Source organism: Nomia melanderi, chromosome 1 (genome assembly GCF_051020985.1).
Source record: "Nomia melanderi isolate GNS246 chromosome 1, iyNomMela1, whole genome shotgun sequence".
Taxonomy (NCBI): Eukaryota; Metazoa; Arthropoda; class Insecta; order Hymenoptera; family Halictidae; genus Nomia; species Nomia melanderi.
In genome coordinates this window covers 21,691,696-21,711,577 of record NC_134999.1, presented here as the reverse complement: position 1 = coordinate 21,711,577, position 19,882 = coordinate 21,691,696, and the positions used below count along the sequence as shown (strand labels likewise).

At 41.9% G+C, this 19,882-nt stretch overlaps 4 protein-coding genes across 13 annotated transcripts in view; 2 read left to right on the top strand and 2 right to left on the bottom strand.

Moving 5' to 3' along the window:
- LOC116426855 (uncharacterized) overlaps positions 1 to 3,667 on the top strand; it is a 33,499-nt gene extending 29,832 nt beyond the window's left edge. For all 6 annotated transcript variants that reach the window (XM_076369335.1, XM_076369340.1, XM_076369342.1 and 3 more), the window contains one exon: positions 65 to 3,667. In XM_076369335.1, the coding sequence (XP_076225450.1) occupies positions 65 to 234 (170 nt within the window). In that variant the 3' untranslated portion in view covers positions 235 to 3,667. The remainder of the gene's footprint in view (positions 1 to 64) is intronic.
- Positions 3,668 to 5,001: 1,334 nt separating this feature from the next.
- LOC116426851 (COMM domain-containing protein 4) lies at positions 5,002 to 15,471 on the bottom strand. Of its 5 annotated transcripts, XM_031976439.2 has the most exons (9): positions 15,310 to 15,432; positions 7,230 to 7,374; positions 7,027 to 7,083; positions 6,892 to 6,963; positions 6,738 to 6,803; positions 6,229 to 6,268; positions 5,856 to 6,056; positions 5,378 to 5,524; positions 5,002 to 5,299 (listed from the first exon to the last, which is right to left on the bottom strand). In XM_031976439.2, the coding sequence occupies exons 3-9, from the start codon at positions 7,027 to 7,029 to the stop codon at positions 5,262 to 5,264; spliced, it is 567 nt and encodes a 188-aa protein (XP_031832299.1). In that variant the 5' UTR covers positions 7,030 to 7,083; positions 7,230 to 7,374; positions 15,310 to 15,432; the 3' UTR covers positions 5,002 to 5,261. The 5 variants fall into 5 exon arrangements, with proteins under 5 accessions (XP_031832299.1, XP_031832298.1, XP_031832300.1 ...); XM_031976438.2 differs by lacking the exon at positions 7,230 to 7,374 and having other exon boundaries at positions 15,310 to 15,471; XM_031976440.2 differs by lacking the exon at positions 7,230 to 7,374 and having other exon boundaries at positions 7,027 to 7,104; positions 15,310 to 15,377.
- The window catches only part of LOC116426845 (putative sodium/potassium/calcium exchanger CG1090), a 25,270-nt gene continuing 19,858 nt past the window's right edge, over positions 14,471 to 19,882 (top strand). The window contains exon 1 of the mRNA XM_031976427.2: positions 14,471 to 14,616. The gene's annotated coding sequence lies outside the window, so the exon portion shown is untranslated. The remainder of the gene's footprint in view (positions 14,617 to 19,882) is intronic.
- Tk (tachykinin) overlaps positions 16,409 to 19,882 on the bottom strand; it is a 12,809-nt gene continuing 9,335 nt past the window's right edge. The window contains exons 2-7 of the mRNA XM_031976433.2: positions 18,754 to 18,940; positions 18,402 to 18,677; positions 18,030 to 18,308; positions 17,701 to 17,896; positions 17,397 to 17,619; positions 16,409 to 17,292 (exon numbers count right to left, since the gene is read on the bottom strand). Of these exons, the coding sequence (XP_031832293.1) occupies positions 17,441 to 17,619; positions 17,701 to 17,896; positions 18,030 to 18,308; positions 18,402 to 18,677; positions 18,754 to 18,939 (1,116 nt within the window). The 5' untranslated portion in view covers position 18,940 and the 3' untranslated portion in view covers positions 16,409 to 17,292; positions 17,397 to 17,440. The remainder of the gene's footprint in view (positions 17,293 to 17,396; positions 17,620 to 17,700; positions 17,897 to 18,029; positions 18,309 to 18,401; positions 18,678 to 18,753; positions 18,941 to 19,882) is intronic.

Below are 19,882 nucleotides of genomic sequence, written 5' to 3'. Positions count from 1 at the left end.
ACATGCAACATTTTATACATTCTATAAGTTATGACGTTATTCTTACAAGATTGTTCTTTGACAGAGGTGACCATAATACCGACCTACGACACGGATACACTGGGCTGTTGGGTGGCCGACAACGAGGAGGCTCTCGACGCAAATCACATTGATCTCTCGCCCTCGGCATCCCGATGTACGATCAATCTTCAGGACCACGAGACTAGTTGCAGTGCCTACAGACTCGAATTCTAGGGATTGGCAGCCTGCTCAGCCGTAATAGTTGAGTTCTGAGCGGTGTCCAGAATATGCATCACCATAGTTTAGTTTCTGGACTCGGTTCCTTGCAAATAGAGATCAGGCAAACTCGATACCACCCTCGTTATTACCACTTACCGTCCCTATCGATTCCGTTAGCCAACGACTTCTCTCGACCTGTGGACATCGTTGAGGAGAGGCTACCCTGAGAACTCGGCTCAATTTCGTTTCGTAGTCAATTCGCGATTCAGCTTCCGAGGTTTATTCTGGACAAGAAAAGTGTCAGAACCGATACCTCTACGCCTTATTTTGGCCAGTATGTTGATTCGATCGAATCTTTTCTCGTTTTTCCCCGTATTACTCTTCTCCTTGATAAACGATCGAAACGATCAAGGAGATTTTCCGGTACTTATCGCTTCGAGCATGATCCTTTGAAGCATTTCATTTTCAATGTTCCGTTCATCTCTATGTCTTCGGTCTATCGATGAGAACACGAAACGCACGTGTGCGTGTGTGTTTGAAATGAAGCAAGAACAGCAAGAAAGACAAGATGTAGTCTATTGTATTTTAGATGCATTCTACAGTTGAATAACGTTAATTCAAAGCCTCTCCTCTGCATCGTGAATGACACGAAATTTTTCGACAAACGATTTACAATTATCGACCCGGACAAGAACGGAACGACAAATCGATGAGGTTTAATGACCGCGGCCGAGTAACGAGTGAGAGGAGAGTGAAAGGAAAAGCGAAGGAAAAGAGGAACAGGGGAAGGTAGAGAGCCAACAAGGTCGGAGGGGAAGGGTATTGTGAATAATTTCGAATTGTTCGAAACGAGACGATACGGTAGGTTGACTCGCGGTTGAATCTCGGAGAAGCGTTTTATCGATTCTGACCAAGAAGCGAACAATGATCGCGGACAATGATGTACTACCCACCACTGACAGACGAACGGTGAAAAGTGGAATTTACCAAAAGCCTTTGCTACCTTTGTTACAGCGAGAAAAGTACTGTATCGAGAAAAGTGTGAGCCACCGACAATATCCATCCAATGGACAAAGTCCAGGTTCGTCCGACTGCAGGACGGCGCGTTAAAGAGCTGATTGTTCCGCCTCTATCCTCCGCCCTGTCATCATTGATCCGTTTGTAGATATTTTTTAGAAAGGAAACATGATTCATTTACAGGAAACGAAATCCAAAGTACTGGGGATGAGAAGAGTTTCAATTTCAAATGCGCACTACGTTGAAAGTAGAGTTCAACTATAATTACGGTACCACCCGACGGGGTTGCCGATCGTGAGAATTATGTAAGATTTATTTGTTCACCGAACGAATACAAATATATGTGTGCGAGTGTATGTATGTATGCCTGCTGTCGAAACAAGCCTCGGAACTTGGGTAGTTCCGAGACTTGGAGAGCAACATTAAAAATACTCGATTCACTGCTTTTATCGCGTCAGAGTTTCTAGTCTATTCTACGAAGGGAGAAACGTCGGTGTTCAGCCACGATACGAAAACAAATTGAAAGTCATGCTAATTTCCCTGGTTAATCGCGTGTTTCTTTGTTGCGCGGAAACTTCAAGTAAAGATGGAACACGTAAAAGTCCAGTGTCTAGCAAGGAACAATTGCGCGAAGATATTGTTCGAACGGTGATGACGATATTAATAACGACGAGAATCAAGATGGTGACGACAACGACGACAACTGCTACTACTATTACTATTACCACAACTATTACCATTACTATTATCATTACTATTACCATTACTATTACTATTACTACTACTACTACTACTACTACTACTACTACTACTACTACTACTACTACTACTACTACTACTACTACTACTACTATTACACGGTGAACTTGATAATGATGATTCTGATGATGACAACATAGTTGCATACTTTCACGATGCTGGTGATGTTGGTGATGAAAGTATCGAGGATGATGATTACGATCCCATTTCGCGAGAAAGATTCGATAAACCGGAATATCGCGGATACACTGGAACAATTTTGCACGTATTTCAAGTGAAAACATCCAAATTGAAACAAAGCCTAATTTCCACGTACACGATTAAGCATATGTCTAGAAATGCGGTGAACGCCGCGTCGAAGGTAACAAAGTACGTTCCTCGTTGTTTTCCAATTCCAATAGACGTACGGCGCATCATGTACAAAGAGGAGACACGTATATAGAATGTCGGGTGAAATATACCTTGCGTCTGATAAACTAACGACTCTGATCATTACCAGTCGATTAACTATGAAAGATCAGTTTGAAGAGTACGCAAGTAAGTGTGTAATAGTAACGAAACGGCAATAACAAATCTTTTCTGTAAAATACACTATTTACGTGCTCGATTGTTTTACATATATACATACATATACAGTTTACTATTCCACTTTCGGAATATTCCAAGTATCCGAGTAGGAAAAATCGTCGATAAAGGATCGATGGAAACTGCGATAAGATTAGAATGAAAATAATTGCAAGCAAGTCGAATTGTCAGCCATAGAAACGAGAATCTCATCTACATTATATTGTTGTTATTGATATTCTAATCACTATTAATATCCTCGAACCGTCGTCATGATAATTATGTGATACCTGACAATGAACAATTTTATCATCGTTGCTGTCGATACTATTGATTAATCGCTATCATTCTTTATTATTGTTATTACTATTACTATTACTATTATTACGACAATCACCGTCATCATCATCATCGTCGTCGTCATCATCATCATCGTCACTGTTATATATCACCACTTGTTTCTTTTCCTTCTGATTGTTATTATTATCATGTATCAGTCCTCAACGTAAACGTTTACGACGAAACCATTATTGCTGTTGGCTTTATTACCATTATTATCATCCACCGTAACTACTACTAGCGGTGTTATATTGTTGTTGTCATTTTCGTCGCTACCGTCACAATTATCATTATCATTGTCGTCATTATCTGTCGCTGATCGTGAAGTATATCTTTACTCGAGGAAGCAAAGTTAGAAGCGTAAATGTATGATGACGATGAAGCATGTACCTATGTATTTATGTATTATTTATTAACGAGTAATAAAGACCAGCTATTTAGGTAGGATGTTAAAATTATGAAATTGAATTTAACAGAAATAAAGAAACTAATAAATGAAATGAAACTATACACGATTGATGGAAAGAACACAGACGAGTGGAGATACACGCCTATTAGTTTACGTAAAAAAGTAAAGAGGGACGAATTTAAAATGAGGAGAATGGAAAAAGGAAAAGTATAAATATTAAAAACGAGCTTTCACTAAACAGTTTAGATAAACGTACGTACGACGATGAGAGGGAAATGAGAATATGCGTATATCCGTATAGTAAACATACACACAGAACGGAACAGAACAGAACAAAACAGAACAAAACAGAACAGAACAGAGCAGAACAGAACAATAAAAGAGACAAAAATAAACACTCACACGAACAAACTGACAAAAATGCATAGACGAGCGGGTAGGCGCGCGTCAATGCACCAACACAGTCACGACGAGGAAACACTAAGCACTCATTGTCAAAGAAACAGGTGAAAGAGATAACAGATAACAGATAAGAGATAAGAGATAAGAGATAAGAAATATGAAATAAGAATAAAGAAAATAGAAGGAGACTTAATTGCGCAAAAATGAAAGAACGCTAAAAAGATGATAAAGTGTAAACCTCAACACTTTACGAACCCCTAAAATTCGCGGTGCTTATCAGGCGTGAGAACGGTGATGCGGTTCCTCATCTGTACGATAACTTACCAATCGCAGGTGAAGCTATTTCAACAATCCTCGCCGATCTTTCGAATCATTCCCGCATTCGAATGTTCAGATTTCAATGGGGTAAACATTCTGTTCGCGTGATCGCAATACTTGTGCAGCATTTTTCTAGTTACATATAGAATATCGATCAACGACTAAATAATTCTTTCTCCTCGGATTAAGAATCGCCTCGAAACTAAAGCGCATAACTAAGTAATCTAAACAAAAGTATGTTTACCCCTTGTGAAATGTTGGATGCGCAACGGTGTTCTAGTCAGAAAATCTTGTTTCCTAATTTAAACACATCTAGTCATTCATATACGCATCTTTATTTGATTGTGAGATAATATCGCAACTAAAATACAAAGCGTTTGCAGTCCTTCATACCAAGTACAGCACACCTGTGTACATGTCGCGGTTCTCACTCCTTGAAACGCATCTGTGCGTCGCGTTTATCGAGTAACGAATTAACAAACTTACTGTGGAGTGTTCATGGTGCTATCATTATGATTTATTATTATCCTTAATTACCTATTGATTGCTATTACTATCTCTATTAGTATTACTATCAAGTACTATTATCATTACTGTTGTTATTACCATTATTATTATTATTACTATTACCATTATTACTCATATTCGTATTCATATTATTATTATTATTATTATTATTATTATTATTATTATCATCATTATTCTTATTATTATTGTTGTCATTATTATTAGTATTAGTATCACTATTACTACTATTACTATTACTGCTACTACTACTACTATCATTATTATTATTATTATTTTTATTATTACCACATTATTATAATAAGTATTGTTATTACTATTATTACTACTAATACCATTATTATTACTATTATTATAGAAATAACAATGTTATGCTACATGAAAAAATGATAATATAATAAATATACATTATACCATAAACAAAGTTTACGTTTCTTGTAAAAACCACCTCCTTTTTCAGAACTTTATTTCACCTTTGTAATTTACATAATCGGCACATTTTTATTTTATGCTGTGGCTCTTAATTTTCGATGAATTATCAGCCAACTAAAATCAGATACGAAATAAGGGTACAACGAGCTCCGTCATTTTTGGGCGAAGGTATGCTACGGTACATTATCTTCATTATCATCATCGTTATAATCGGTACAACGCATTAGTCCGATTGGAGCAAAATTTAATATATGGCAGATTTCTGGACATATGGCACTCAAAGGTTCTCCATTAACGATTTTGCCCTCCGTAATTCTTGGGAGAAAAAGCAACAGTTTACACGATTAATTATCCGATTGTAGAATAGTCGCGCGATGCGTTTCATGCTCTTACCGGTGAGTAAAATATGTACGTCCTCTTGTGAGATATTAACGATAGAATTCTCTCCGGTGCCTCCTAACTTGTTCAGCTTGAACGACAGCGTGGAGAACGGTGAGGAATTAGCGCAAGGCAACACTTGGATCGATGACAATTGACTAACTGCGGAAACGATACATTTTATTGAAAAGTGATGTGGAGGAAAACCGGGCTTGCGGAACAACGAATTTACATTCGGTACTATATATATTTTTCTTCTCGAACGTCGGTCGATACGTGGAAATGCGAATTAAACGAATTCAATGCATTCATCGTATCGGAACGAATCTGAATTATCCGGGGAATACGGAAGAGTAAGAGTTTCGAATATTATACGAGAACGGAACGAATAAACATGAGATTGATAACTGTACGAGTGAAATGTTCATTCTACGACAACGTAAAGTTCAGAGTGAATACCGAGATCTTAAACCGAAGATAAAGTGAGACTAACCTCTCAAAGACTGCGATGAAAGGGCATCTGTGATTCGGGGGCTGTTATCTGTGTGCAGTCTGGCAATTGCGGCACTGTGTTCCCGAGGTAAGCCAAGTTGTTGCAATTCGCTACTCAAATCGGCGGCTGAGACTCCGTACCGCGCGGACGATACGAATATCAATTCGAGAGCGGCTATCATAGCTTTCGCGTCGCTCAGTTCTTCGTGGCATGGAGCGAAGAGAAAAGAGAGAATACGGATAAAAGATCATATATGTAGGTATGTGCAAATAATACGTTATATATGAATTTTTAACAATAAAGATTAACAATAAATGTCCAAGTACGAGACTGTGTAATAGGACGTTGGGATAACAAATTCAACCGCACTTACCAACTTTGGCATCTTGAGTGACCTTTTTAATCTTCTCTTCCTGAAAGAAAGAAACCATGGTTTTTACACCATACGTTGGACATACCTACTTACTTCTCACGTGCACCTCTTCGCGTATCTGCCGCATCGAGTAAATTTCTCCAAAGCTTCGCTTTAATATATTACATTAGGTGTCGTCAAGAGCTTTCGCGGAGACGTGTCGCCCTTACACGAAGTATTTCGAGAATCGAATTGTTCTTTTTCGCATCAAAACAGAAGGAACACCGGGAAAATCTAGCGTACCTTCGTGATAAAACGAAGATACACGTATTCGCGTTTACACGGCGAAATGAAATAAACAAAACTGTAATGTAATCGTGATACGAAATCAATGGCTTCGGTGCGTATACACTCGATTTACCGACAAACGATCGATTGCAAGTAATACTCGCAACGAACATTCGGAAGGCCTTTATCGAATCAAGTATCGGAAAACGATCATTTCACTGTGTCTCATTTTCTGTACTTACGTCCAGTTCGCCTTCTGCAAGGTACTTTGCGACTGCCTGACCCAATATCTTGATTTTGATAGACGTCTGTGTGAAAAACATGAGAAAATTAACGAAAGCTTAAAATTCAGCCATATTCGGCGGAAAATAACGAGGAATAATCGAGAACTCATACCATACGTGACAAAGTGTTGATTTCTGCCAGTAGCCAATCAGGACAATCTCCGTCGCCTAGGAATCGAAATTTCTAACAAAGAGAAAGAATAAATACGTGTCTTTTAGCGAAGAAGGGAAGAGTAAATTGCCCTACCATTTTTTGCGATTCTTTCCCGAAGTTTCTTCTCCAAAGAACAAACCAAGTTGCATTCTGTAAGAAAACGTGAATACCCTGCAGGGTAGGCGTAGGCATTTCTTAGAGACTAACGACATAAGAAGTATGTATTGTAGTATGTGTGTACGTATGTATGCAAGTGTGTAAGAGACAAGAAATGAAAAAGAAAAAGGCTTTTGTACTCATAAGTGCAGCAAGTATGTAAGCTCTCTTTTATGATTCGTAGAAAGAGCGCAGCCTATTTTGTCGCCGTCTGGCGACGGAAAAGCTTCAGTCGAACGAAAGACATCGCATGCCGTTTTACGTGGTTGGCCGGCTCTTGTTTGCCTAGATTTTCCAAGACACGATCCCATTAAACGCGACAAAGCATTCATTCGTGGTTCGTTACGTTCTTACGACAACGCGTCTCGTTGCATGGAAAACTTTAGCTGTCCGCTCGTTCGAATCACACTCTCGTTTCACCGAATATTTCAAGCGTTGTTATATACATTAGGAAAGGAAACAAGACGTCAGGGGATATGTTATTTGTGAGAAAAGTCGTTGACAACGCCGAGGAAAGTATTTCCCTTATGGCGTGAACTTTTCTTCTTTCCTCGCGCAAGTAAAGGCATGTGAAAAACGAAAAGCGGCCCGCGTGTTTGCGCTGAATGGCCAGATAGATTGAGGTGGGCTATACCGGCGGTATTGCGAATTCCCGGTGCAATCCTCCTAATCTTTCGACCGCGACGAGGTCACTTGTTGGATACACCGAGGAACACCATAAATACCGAAGGAACGATCTCGCTGTATTCATTTCTTATCCGAAAGTCGCACCGCGAACTGCTCGCGAACAACAGGTGTGTGTATGTGCGCGCACCTACTTGTACACGCGTGGATGTGGACGCGGGTGTGGATGTGTATTCGGATCTGTATGTAAATGTGAACGTCGATGGGATGTGGATGCGAGTGTAGGGAGAAGACCGCCGCAACAGGTACCGTGTCGCGAACAGGACGACACCGAATCACTTGGAAATCCACTTGATCGGAATCCATTTTAAGGCGGTCGAACAACGTGTTTAATGTAACTTGAGAATCGTTTTGCAGACACGAGGAGATTGTTTCTCATCGGATGCATACTTTTCCGAGTTTTTAGGCATGAAGCGATTACTTGCCGTCGCAGCTCTTTTATCATCGGCGACGTACGGTGCGATCGGTATGGTACGTGTTATCGTATCAATTCCTCCACCATTAGAGAACTGGAGATTTTACGGAGTGCTGTAGTACGACATACTGTATTCGAACGTAGAAATATTAAAAAATACAGCGACGGGGCGTGACTCGACGAAAGATTTGCTCGCTAATCGAAAGAAGAAGCCTTTGCCGCGTTTTCGTTTTCGCCATTTATTTGCCATTTCTTTCCCATGACAACGTAATAGTCATTGTTCACCGAATTCTGTAGGATTACTTGTCTTCTTTCAATCTATGTATACATGTTGATTTACACTGATTTATTTATTCGTCAAAACTGTGCGCAATACAGTTGACATCTCGTTGTTACTGCCGAATGACAAATGTTTGGTCCGTGCTTGCAGCTCCCTGGCGTCCGTGACGAGCCATCTGCGAGACGGGACACAGGAAAGCAAGTGCCGCGTGACAAGATCCATTCGGATGAGACCGATTCCGTTGGACCGCAAACTTCGGTCGCACGATTCGCGTTACCGTTTTTCACTACGGCCAGGTAATTATTACCGGTGCACGGTGCGCGTATGCATGCCAGCGCATCGATGGAATTTCTGACAAGAATCTCCCGAGAAATCTTTACGACGCAGACGTTCGAGGCAAAATGCGAGAGGATCGTGGCAGGACTCGAAACCGCTGGGTTCGACATCGAAATCGAGCCATCCCCGATGCCAGGCTATCAATCCGACTATAATCGTTTCCGTGAATGTAGAGGAGCCGTTCGGAAAGAGAGATCAGCGCGCATCGTACAACGCCGAAAAATGTGCTTATTACCGAAAGCAAGGATGGAAGATGGAGAATCCGATGTACGTCGAGGAACCGGGTTGGATCGAAATTTCAAACGATTACGGCAGGGGCAAGTTGCCGCTTCGCTTGCAGTCTATCGATCCCTTTGTCCTCTCGCGAGGCAAACGGATTCGTCGGTTAAAGAATGGTGCGACCGACGCGGCACGAGCTGACCGTATCCATACAAACTACCACTATTCGAGAAAGGAGACAAATTTCCTCTCCTATCCCTCGTACACGCGACCAATGAGATCGAACGAGCCGAATCGTGTTTTCACGGGCAAGATGACTCGAGCGCAAACGAAACGCGATTCCAGTACCGCGAACGAGGCTTCCGCGAGACGAGAGAAGAGTCGAACGCTCGAACGAAGAAATCAACGCTTGGTCATACTGGATGTGCTCGAACAGCCGTATTTCATTTCGAGAGGCAAGAAAGCCGAACACCCGTATCGAACAAACCTCGATACTTCCTTGCTCAACGAACAAGACGAACGGAACAAATCGAAAGTGCAACTGCTATGGGACGATCGTGACGGTCCGATTCCGTCTACGTAATCCTCGATAATATAATAGATAATATAATATCGTGTAACACACTACGATACAATACGATACAATACAACACAACAACGCTATTTTACTCTACTTTGATTTCGAAACGGCGTCGTTGAAAGACTCGCCGTATATTCGCAGGTGTATACTCGTCTGTGTCCTATTTACGCATTAATGAATATCAAGTAAGAATGTTAAACGATCTGTGGAAACGTCGGATTTCAAGCGCACGAGTCTGGAATGAATTGTGCGAGCACGCCTACTCTACTGTAATCTCAAGTGTACGCTTAATTTTAAAGGCAACGACTTGTTCCGCTGTCAAAGAAAAGTAGTGTTGTATACTTGGATTATTATATAATATATTGGATCGTTGTACACGTTTCCGTGGAGCGATGATTCGGTGGTCCGATTAATGCTCCGGCTACTATCGATTTCGTTTCTAATATATCCGCTTTATTCGAATTGACCCGATAATAAATAATAAATGTACGGCAAATCATTGTACAAAGTTCTGATCGGTCATTACCAATTGATTTAGATGTCTCGATTTGAGCTGCGTGCGAACTTTCTAGTTAAATATCAATGTTCAGACATTACGTAGTACAGGATGAAAATTTACGATGGCAACGGTGATAATATTTCAGGCTGCGAAGTAGCGCATTTTTAACCTGTATGCACATATGCTACCCCCATTTCTTCGGCATATCCGATACTGTCCTTTTACATTGAAATTTCTTGATGTTTCGTTCGTTTTCGAATGTAAAATCTCAATACATTTCGACCGAACGAACGAAGGAAGCTTCTCCCATTCCCAGATCGAAGGAGAAAAATGAATAGACGCGGATTCGTACACGCGTTTGCCCGTACATCGTGTCGTCCTTTTCCGAGCTACAGTTAGTCGTTTGCACGCACATTTCTGATCCTGAACAGAGCACTTTCCATTTTTTCGTTTTTACGAAACGGAAAAAAGGGGGGGGGGGGCAGAGAGAGAGAGAGAGGAGGGGGTAGGGGGTGCAACGCGACGAAAGAAAGGGGCAAAGAGATTACTAACCACGGAGAATACTGGCATAGGTGAGGGGATGGTGAAAAGCTGGGGGTGATTTTTTGGAGCTAACGGAGAGTGCGCCGAAGATCTACGTGGTGGATATAAGAAGAGCGACGCGTATCGTTGGTGTCCATTGTACACCTTATTTTACTGGAGTTCGCGCTCTAGGTACTCCGCGCGTGTCATCCAGCATACCATATTTCTTGTATAACGGAAAAACAACAGTGAAAGCACAAGTTTTCTCGATACCAGCAACATTCGGTCGGGCACCAGCTACTCGCCGCATCGAGAGGAACCCGTATATACGATCCGCGTATAAACATACGAGTATTCCGATATCGAAGGAGCGCGAGTCCGCCTCCCAGGTGTTTCGAAAGCGAGTAAGTATACGCATACACATCTACGCTGCTTGTTAGACAATCGTATTTTCGATAAGAGTAGAAGATGTTCGATATTCGGCATTTATTTTCCAAGCGTACACTCGGGAATTATTCGTACCCTGTGGCAAAGTGCGAATCAACGCGAACGTTAACATCTCCGTTTGTCGTGTTGTCACAGGGGAAATGAATTTGATTTTTTCGGAAATTTCAAGCATCTACAATAGCTGTTTTACTTGTACGCCGGGAGCAATCGGAAAAATAAACGTAACGAAAGTGAAACTGTATTTATCAGATGCGCGCGATAAATACATTCGATTGAACTGTAATTCTTGTAAGTCAGAGATTCGCGAAATATGGAAATTGATTTGTAAGTAATAATAAATGATCAATAAATGGGGAATAAATGACAATGCTTAGGAGATGCGAAGAAATACTGTAGAGCGAGGGAAAAAGTATCTAGCACCTAATATCTGATAAAAGTATTGGATGCAAATGGTTTGTGAAAACAAATAAGTACTTCGATGACAGGTTTGAAAGCGTTCGATAACTACATTTTAACACATATGCTGACGAAAGTGCACCTTTTTTCTCCTGTCGCGCAATGCCATCGTTTGATTATCATTGTAAAAGCGCCGATCGATGAGGAAAAAGGAAACAAGGAGAAAGATATAAAATGTAGAAAGAACGTGTTACGTGTTTAAATATGTCTTTCATTATGTCTACTTACGAACACTGTCAACCGTTTTTCTGTATATGTGCGTGTGCGTGAATGCGCATTCGGTGCTGAACTCGTTTCTAAAGATGCAACTAAATGCGACTTTAATAGAAGCACGCAATTGGCAGATTATTTTTCGTAGAGAAGATTACAGTCGGCTTACGCTGCATTTCCATAAAGACTTTGTATTATATATTATTACTGTCTCTGCTCGCGCGCATCACTGCTGTGCAATATATGAAACGAATTAGTTCTCCCCCTTCCCGTCTCGGCTTCTTCATCGATGTTTATTTAGCAATGTCCGATCGATGTGGATTTTCGTAAAATTGTCATGTTCGTACAATACAATCGAATAGGATCGTATACGATCGTGCAGGGTCCCACGGTTCGTAAGTTTTTAATACTTGGCGTTTAGCAAGTATAACTGACAATTAGTAGAAGGGAATGCTCGCGGCAGAAAAACAACGATATTACTTCATATATTTCTCATGGCTGTTCATCCGCTTGTTCCTCGTCCCTTCCCGACCCCTTTCTTATTCCTCGGATTTAATCAGTACCGCTGGGATGCGTGCATTGAAGGAAAAGTCCGTTTTCCACGAAGGTACGAGATACATGCGCATACAGGTCCATGTGCAATGTACAGTTCGTACGAGCCAAGTAAGTAGTTGCATGCTGGCCGACTAATTATCATATGAGATCGGGACGTACAGTAGTGTCACGCGTCCTATGACGTACGAGATGCGAAAGTAAAAATAATAATATGATAATATCTTTCCGAACGACTTCCATTAGACGCTATGTGGGTGTTGCTGACAATTGTCTGCATTTTGGCGCGCGTCGTCTTCGGAAGTCCGGAAAGCGCAGGTCCTTTTCTCGATGTGACGCGCTCGGAAAATCAAAGTGCCGATACACTTGGGAATCGAAGTAAAAAATCTGGACTTTGGCCGGATGCACCGACAAAATGGAATGGGGAACCGCTCGCGATGGAAGCAAACCGGATAGGAATTGATCCAGGTGCGATCTTGCTTCGAGAAGTAATAATGAATTGTTCGAATTGCTTTGAACGGCGGTTTTCGTTTGAATGTTAGACGCGGACAAATACACGGAAGAATCCCAGAGGAAGGTAAGAGGTGAGCTCGATGATATGGACAGCGAGCAAAGAATCGATTCGAATGTACCGAGCGTTGCAAAGAGGAGAGACACTGCGAATTCTTGGTTCGATGTACCTGCCAACGAGAAGGTGAGCTCGAGCTATTGTACCCTGATCGATAAACGTAGACGTCGCGGAAGCCGACATGCAACAAGTGTTCTCGGTGAAAGGAGTTTCAGGATTCTTCTCAGGAGAAAAAGGATCATTGGCCGTATTGGTGGGAAGACAAGAGGATAGGTTCGTACGCGCAGAACCCTGACATTCGTCGACCGATTCGAATGCCGTTCAACAGCTGGCTTGGCAAACGCGGCAGGTGGCCGTACGTAACTATGCCTGGAAAAAGAGCTCGAAACCTCGACGCCGGTGAATCGGAAGGAGACGGCGATCACGACGGGAATCCAGTTCGATCCAGGCTAACTGTGTCGTCCTCGAGTATCGATGACAGTCCTGCTGTTCGCCCCTTCGACACCTCCGCGGCAGGTCAGTGAAACTTTGATGCGACTCGCAGCGAACGATGTAGAATTCGTTTGCTGAGACGAATTGCTGTTTCAGATGAGTTCCCCAAGGCGTACGATACGAGAACATTCAAAGACGAGCCAAACATGACACGAGGGAAGAACGAGATACCTGAGGGGAACAACGCCGACGTCGGCGACAGGTGGGTTGGAAAATTTCGGCGATTCGCTTTGCCAAATTATAATACCAAAAAAACGCGAACCAACCACCGAGAGTAACTCTACGTATTTGAACGTTACAGGCGAATGGAATTCTGCACGCTGATCCCTGCGAGGAGAGCTCGGGGCAAAACACCGTTTAACATGTGGGGTAGGAAAAGGAACTTGAAAAACAAATACCTCGAGATGCCTAGCCGACCCGCGAAACAAGGGGATGTCTTCTTTCCCTGGGCTGGATAAAAATCACTGAAACACTATTCTACGTTATCGTAGCAACCTGTGTCCCGTGATTCACGCGTCGATTCGAGCACACAGCGCAAACGAATATCTAGTATTTATCGGGCAATTACTCTGTAACAAATTTCTCATGTAATTATCCTTTGGACTGTGCTGTTAGCTTTTCCGAAAGTTCCGCTTCGACGAGCATATTATTGTACCAGTATATTATTTCATGTATTCTTACCGTACGCTAATGGATTAAAGTACAGGGTTGTCACGAGAAAATGCAAACATGTGGACAGCTAGCACGTTTTTCCTTTCGAAAACAAACGGCTCGAGATACCGTCGAGACATACCTCAAATTGGTTCGCGACGATAAGTAAAACTCGAGACGCGTGACGATAACCAAACCGTTTCCGTTCAATCGACAAAACGAAACGTCTTCTCTGCTCTGCGCGCGTCGCCATTACGGTTTGTCGATCACGTGATTAAACAACGAACGTCGTTTCAATGTTGTTTGAATCTCGTTCCCGCTAACGCGTCACGTGACCGGTAAAACTAAGCGAATGTGCGCGCGCAATGGGAAAGTCTCGCGTTCCCTCGTTTTCGATTGAACGAGAAATGTTCCGTTGTAACGCTGATGGAACTTTCAAATTCATTTCTGTGAGCCACGCAAGAAATTTCGAACATCTAGTTGCATATACGGGAGCTCGACGAGTTTTCAAGGACCGTGTGTTTACGTTCAGCAAAGAGAGTGTAGTCGCAGGATCAACATTTACAACTGATGCGCCAAACCTTCAAGAATACTTCTATCAACTATTTTTCTGGAGGTACGTCTCAATATATTTGACGGTGTTTATATTCAGTAGCAAATAATAAATAATTTAATTGTTTCATATCGTATCTTATCGTATCGTGTCGTTTCGTCCCGTCCCGTCCTGTCTCGTCTCGTCTCATGCCGTGTCTTGTTGTAGCATGTTCTGTCGCATCGTATCGAACAAACAATTTTTCTCATTTTACTTCGTATACCTTGCTATCGATCTCTCCAATATATCTCATAAGGATGAAATGTGGCATTAAGATAACGCTGATGTGGAGGCACTACTTTCTTCAAAATTATTTCCCTAACTAAATGATACAGAAATATTTCGTGCAATCGTATACGTGTAAACTTGAAACGTAACGCGTAATAATCCACTGACCGTTTAACGAAGACATTGATTTGACCCAACTGACCATTATACAGTCGATTATAGAGAATACGTAATTAGTGCACGTCATTTAGAAAATAAACTGTATTGTATATGCATCGAATAATCATCTGTTAGGCACTGAGTATATATACATATATATGCATGTACACGACGTCTGAACAACAAGCCGTTTGCACTTATGTGTAGTGGACATTTCTGATATGTACTGGCTTTTAGTTTAGCAATTTGGTGCGTATGTATGCAAACAAATATATATATATATATGTTCTTCAAAGTATCAATATATTTTCATAAAGTAGAAGGACTTACCAAAGGAAAATATTTATAGCTTTAGCAGATGAGCAGATGTGCAGGTTAGGAACGTTTGTTCATCTACCGCTATTTGACGGTGTGGCGCTGTTGTAAACGTGGAAATGGTGTACAGTAGAGCCAACCTAACCAGAAAATACGCGTATCGCCCACATTTGCTGTATAATATTATTTTTTCATTTGTTTATACATTGTCCGCGTGTATTTTTTCTTTTATAACGAGTGTATGTGAAGACACTGACCGTGGAATTATCAAGTATTTCATTCAGAGTAATTATTATTTGACAACATAGTTTAATAAGGATAACCGGTTAGTAAAATTAGTTGGAGACGTACGATCTTATGATTAGACTTAACCTAGATGCTCTTGTTTTCATATATTTGTGTTCATACTCGGTATAGTAGTTGGTTCGCATAGCGGAAAAATTGTCCTTTCAATTGAATCACCTTGAACCGTTTAGTTGGATTAAGAGTTTACATTTTAGCTTCAATAACAGTTTTCTATTGTTTAAGCAGAATTGTTTAACCACTTTCAGTCCTTAAACTTTTATTTCCTACATTGGACTAAATACTGTTACGCTTCTTTGAAACAGCTGATAAATATGAATTTAGATGTAATCACCGTAGACGCACGTTTATTCTTGCTACGTGTTTTTCTATCTTAAATAAAGAGATATATAAAGAAGAGGATGAATACAAATTACCGAGTTACCTACCAATATCATTTATAGACCATAAAAGTTCATGTAGTTTACAGATGTTATATTTTCTAGAATACAGTCTAATAAAAGATTTACTTATTCCCTTTATCGATTCGATTTGGCTGAAAATTAAAGATGACGCTACATATTAGAACATTCTTCGTTTCAGACACCGTTTACTTACCTGGGAACTTTCTGTCATTGATTTCTACCGAACGCAATATGGATTTTATTTGTAGGAATAGAGGTTGCTGTAACGGTTATTTGTTCTCTTTTCTTTTTTTTTCATTAACTAAGCGATAGATAACCAAACGACGACCAGAGCGTTTAAATGTTACATGTGGGGATTGTGGCATTCTCAACGTGTAACTATATTATTACAATTGACAACTATATAGTTTTGCTTTTATTGATATGTATTTGACTAGTTCACACTGTAGATACACAGACAAACGCGACGAACAGACTGGCAGCAAACAGACAGACAGACAGACAGACAGACAGACAAACAGACAAACAGACAAACATACATTGTATCTATCGAATAGTATATGATGTACACGGTAATTGTTTCCTCTCATGATATATATTCGCATACGATCCACTTTCTTAGTAGTCGGTAAAAATTTAGTTTCACGGCGTTTGCGAGCACACAACTAAAATGTACGGTCAGTGATACGGTTTTCCATTACCTATTCTATATCCGTTTCTATATCCGCTGCAAGTATTTATAGTTATTTATAGTTATTTTTTATCTTTCTGTGTAACGAAAACAGCGATGGTATTTTCGTTGTACGTAATCGAGAAAATAGCATAAAATGTCACTCCATCTATTGGTTTAGTTTCGATTGCTCGTAATTCTTTGGAGAAAACACGTTCGAAGACAGAGCGTTGGCGTATTCGCGACCGCTGGAAGTTTCAAGCGTACAGCAACGTACATAAACTGCTCTTCTAGTCGGTATCGAAAGTAACCGTTGCGTTCGTCGAACAATACGCCGAGATGGTATCTTTGATTGTTCGTAGGAAGCGCAACGAATACTGCGAGAATAAGTTGTAAAGCGTGCCCGCAGCACGTCGTTTCGTAAGAAGCACTTTGACCGTGCAAGGCCAATGACGATGGTCACTGATCGAACCGCGGCTAGATCGATGTACGTACGCGTTTAGTCGTCAAGTGGATCGCTTTCGAATACAAGCTGAAACGGAAACACGCTAATATTACGCTGTTAATGTTGCTGTTGCGTTTGCCGGTACCAATAAACGCACCAGTATCAGCGTTCAATATCTGAAACGGAAAGGAAAAGCGGAACGTGGTTTCACGAATACGCAGAGTGGGCAAGAATGTATCGTAGTACGGTGTACGCGACTGTCTAAATAATTGGACTTTACCTAATGACATAGAAGCATTCTTTCTTTTCGCATCTTCGGACACGTTAAAAGACAGGTTGGTCCTGTAACGAGGATGATTTTTTACCTCTAACGCCCACGAACTTTCCTCGAAATTCCCACCGAGGGTTCTTTTTGCCTCGAACACCAACGTATCTGTACGGCGATCGTTTCTTAATTTCGTATGCTGCCACTTGGTTTGTCGTAAATCGATCGTTGTTTGTACCTAGAAAAACGGAAGAAGGATAACTTGACGTTGCGTGTAACATAAGACGATAACCACTGAGAGAACTCGGTAGTCGATTACCTCTGTAGCTCGAGCTGACATCGAAAACCTGCGTCGCGTCCCTTTTACCTCTCATCCCGTGGAAACCCATTCGAGCTCTCTTCAGGGGGTCGACGAGGTAATTTTCGTTAAAATCCGTACTTCTCTTTGCGTATTCGGAGGGAACGATCGGATAATCGAGATAACTGACGAACGTGTCCTTTTTACCGCGCATTCCCTGCAACATTCTCGCCGGTTTCATATTCCGCGGATGCGAACTACCGTGATATTTGAAATGTGAAATATGAAATACGAAATGGAAGGTCGCTCGGAACAGTGGCTAGACTCTGATTAACATGCATTGTACTAACGTGAAAACCCATCAGGGCCTTCTTGCCGAGTTGCTCTATCGCCTCGATAACCGCTTTCTTGCCCCTCGTCCCCTGAAATCCCATCGGTGCTCTCTTCTCCCATTCTTCTAGAATCGTATCCTTTTTGTCGCGCACACTCCCCTGGTATCTGTCCGTCGCCATCGTCATCGTCATTGGCTGTACCATCGAGCCCGTCATTAGCATCGGTAGCATTCTCGTCTCGTAATCTTCCGAGTAATCGGACTCCATCGCTGTCCTTTTCTCAATCTCGTTCAAGATCTGTGTACGCGCGAGACACACGAGACACGTGTAATAAGGTGATTGTGCTATCGAGAGAGTACGGTGAGGATGACGACGATAGTCATTATTTACCTGTTCGAGACTCTTTTTGCCTCTCATCCCTTGGAATCCCATCGGGGCGCGTTTGTAGTGTTCATCCTGTTTATAGTACGCCTTCTTCTCGTACGCGTCGGCTGGGACGTAAGAATCCTCGAAGTTGAAATTGAAAGTGTCCTTTTGACCCCTGGTATTTTGGAAAACCATGGGCGCAGGTTTATCGGTGTCCTTCGCGTCGAATTCGTGTTCGATTTCGTGTTGGATTTCGTGTTCGATTTCGGACGTTATCGAATCCTTTTTTCCTCGCATACCCTGCGCGTGCCACGGGAACAACAAGGTTATCGATACTCCTGTATTCTTGTTTGAAAATTGTCGACAGTTGCTTTACCTGGAATCCCATAGAAGCCCGTTTAGACATTTCGTCGCCTTCCGCAGACGCGAAGCTCTTCTTCTCGGCCATTCCTTTAAAGCCCATGGGGTCTTGTTTTGCGGAAAAAATACTGTTCGACGATGCATCAGCGGCAAACGTGAACGCGATGGTCGTTATCAGAAGGAAGCTCGACCGGACGATCATCCTGCAACAAAGGAACGTGTTATTTGGATCGACTAGTCGCGATTATTTCAGCGAAGCCGAACGACATCTTGTTGCTGTCATTTGATTTGGGAAAAGCGACTCGATTCGAATCGAATGTTTGCAAGTGGTTTCCATACTATCGGTCGAATATCGAATTTGATATTCCGTATACGTGACTGCGAAGGGCGGAGGCATATCAGAATGAACACGAACGAAATGTCGATACGATCCCGTTCCCTTTTAATATTCGGATGAAACTCAATTTTCAAATACATTTACCGTCGACCGACGGTCTTTCCACGGTCTGCTCTGCGAGCTCTCGTCACCGCTTTATCGAAGCTTTTTCGTTCAGCCAAGTCGAACGCCATCCAGATATCGTCGAGTTACCAAATTTCTCTGATCGAACAATCTTTCTTTTTCTACATTGTTGGTCGCTCGACTGAAATCTGGAATCTAATTGGAAGGAAGTGGGACGATTGGCAAGTGGGAAATTTGAAATTGGTGAACGACGTTGGCTGCTTTTCCAGCTGGCGTGCGTCGCTTTGTAAGTTTAAACGTTGCGGTAAACCACCTTGAGCGAGAGTACCTTAATTAGAACGCTATAGAGCACGTTATTGCTCAAAACGTGCAGCTCTCGCGGTTTTTCGTGTCAGTCGCGGCGGCGGTGTCTCTCTGGGTTGCTCACTGATTTCCAATGTTTTCGTATCGGTAAAATGGCACGCATCGACGAATTTGCGCGCGAGTAGTATTTATTTCCATAAGTAGGGGCAAGCGTCGCAGGAGCGATCCGTCGAGGTCAGCTGACGTCGAGTGGACGGAGCGACGATACCCTCGTAACATCGACTCGGCCGATATAAAGAGACCGATAACAGGTGGGGGAGGATCGTGTGGCGGGAAGACAAGGGATTAGCGGGGTTGCCTCAGCCGGTGTCGTATAGGTTCT

Bases quoted from the DNA above. Each gene is read 5' to 3' on its own strand.
- LOC116426851 (XM_031976436.2), bottom strand. From the start codon at position 14,863: ATGCCACATTTCATCCTTATGAGATATATTGGAGAGATCGATAGCAAG. The intron at 7,105-14,815 runs GTATACGAAGTA...CCTACCCTGCAG, and splicing joins TTGGAGAGATCGATAGCAAG to GGTATTCACGTTTTCTTACA. The intron at 6,057-6,228 runs GTAAGTGCGGTT...CATGCCACGAAG, and splicing joins CACTCAAGATGCCAAAGTTG to AACTGAGCGACGCGAAAGCT.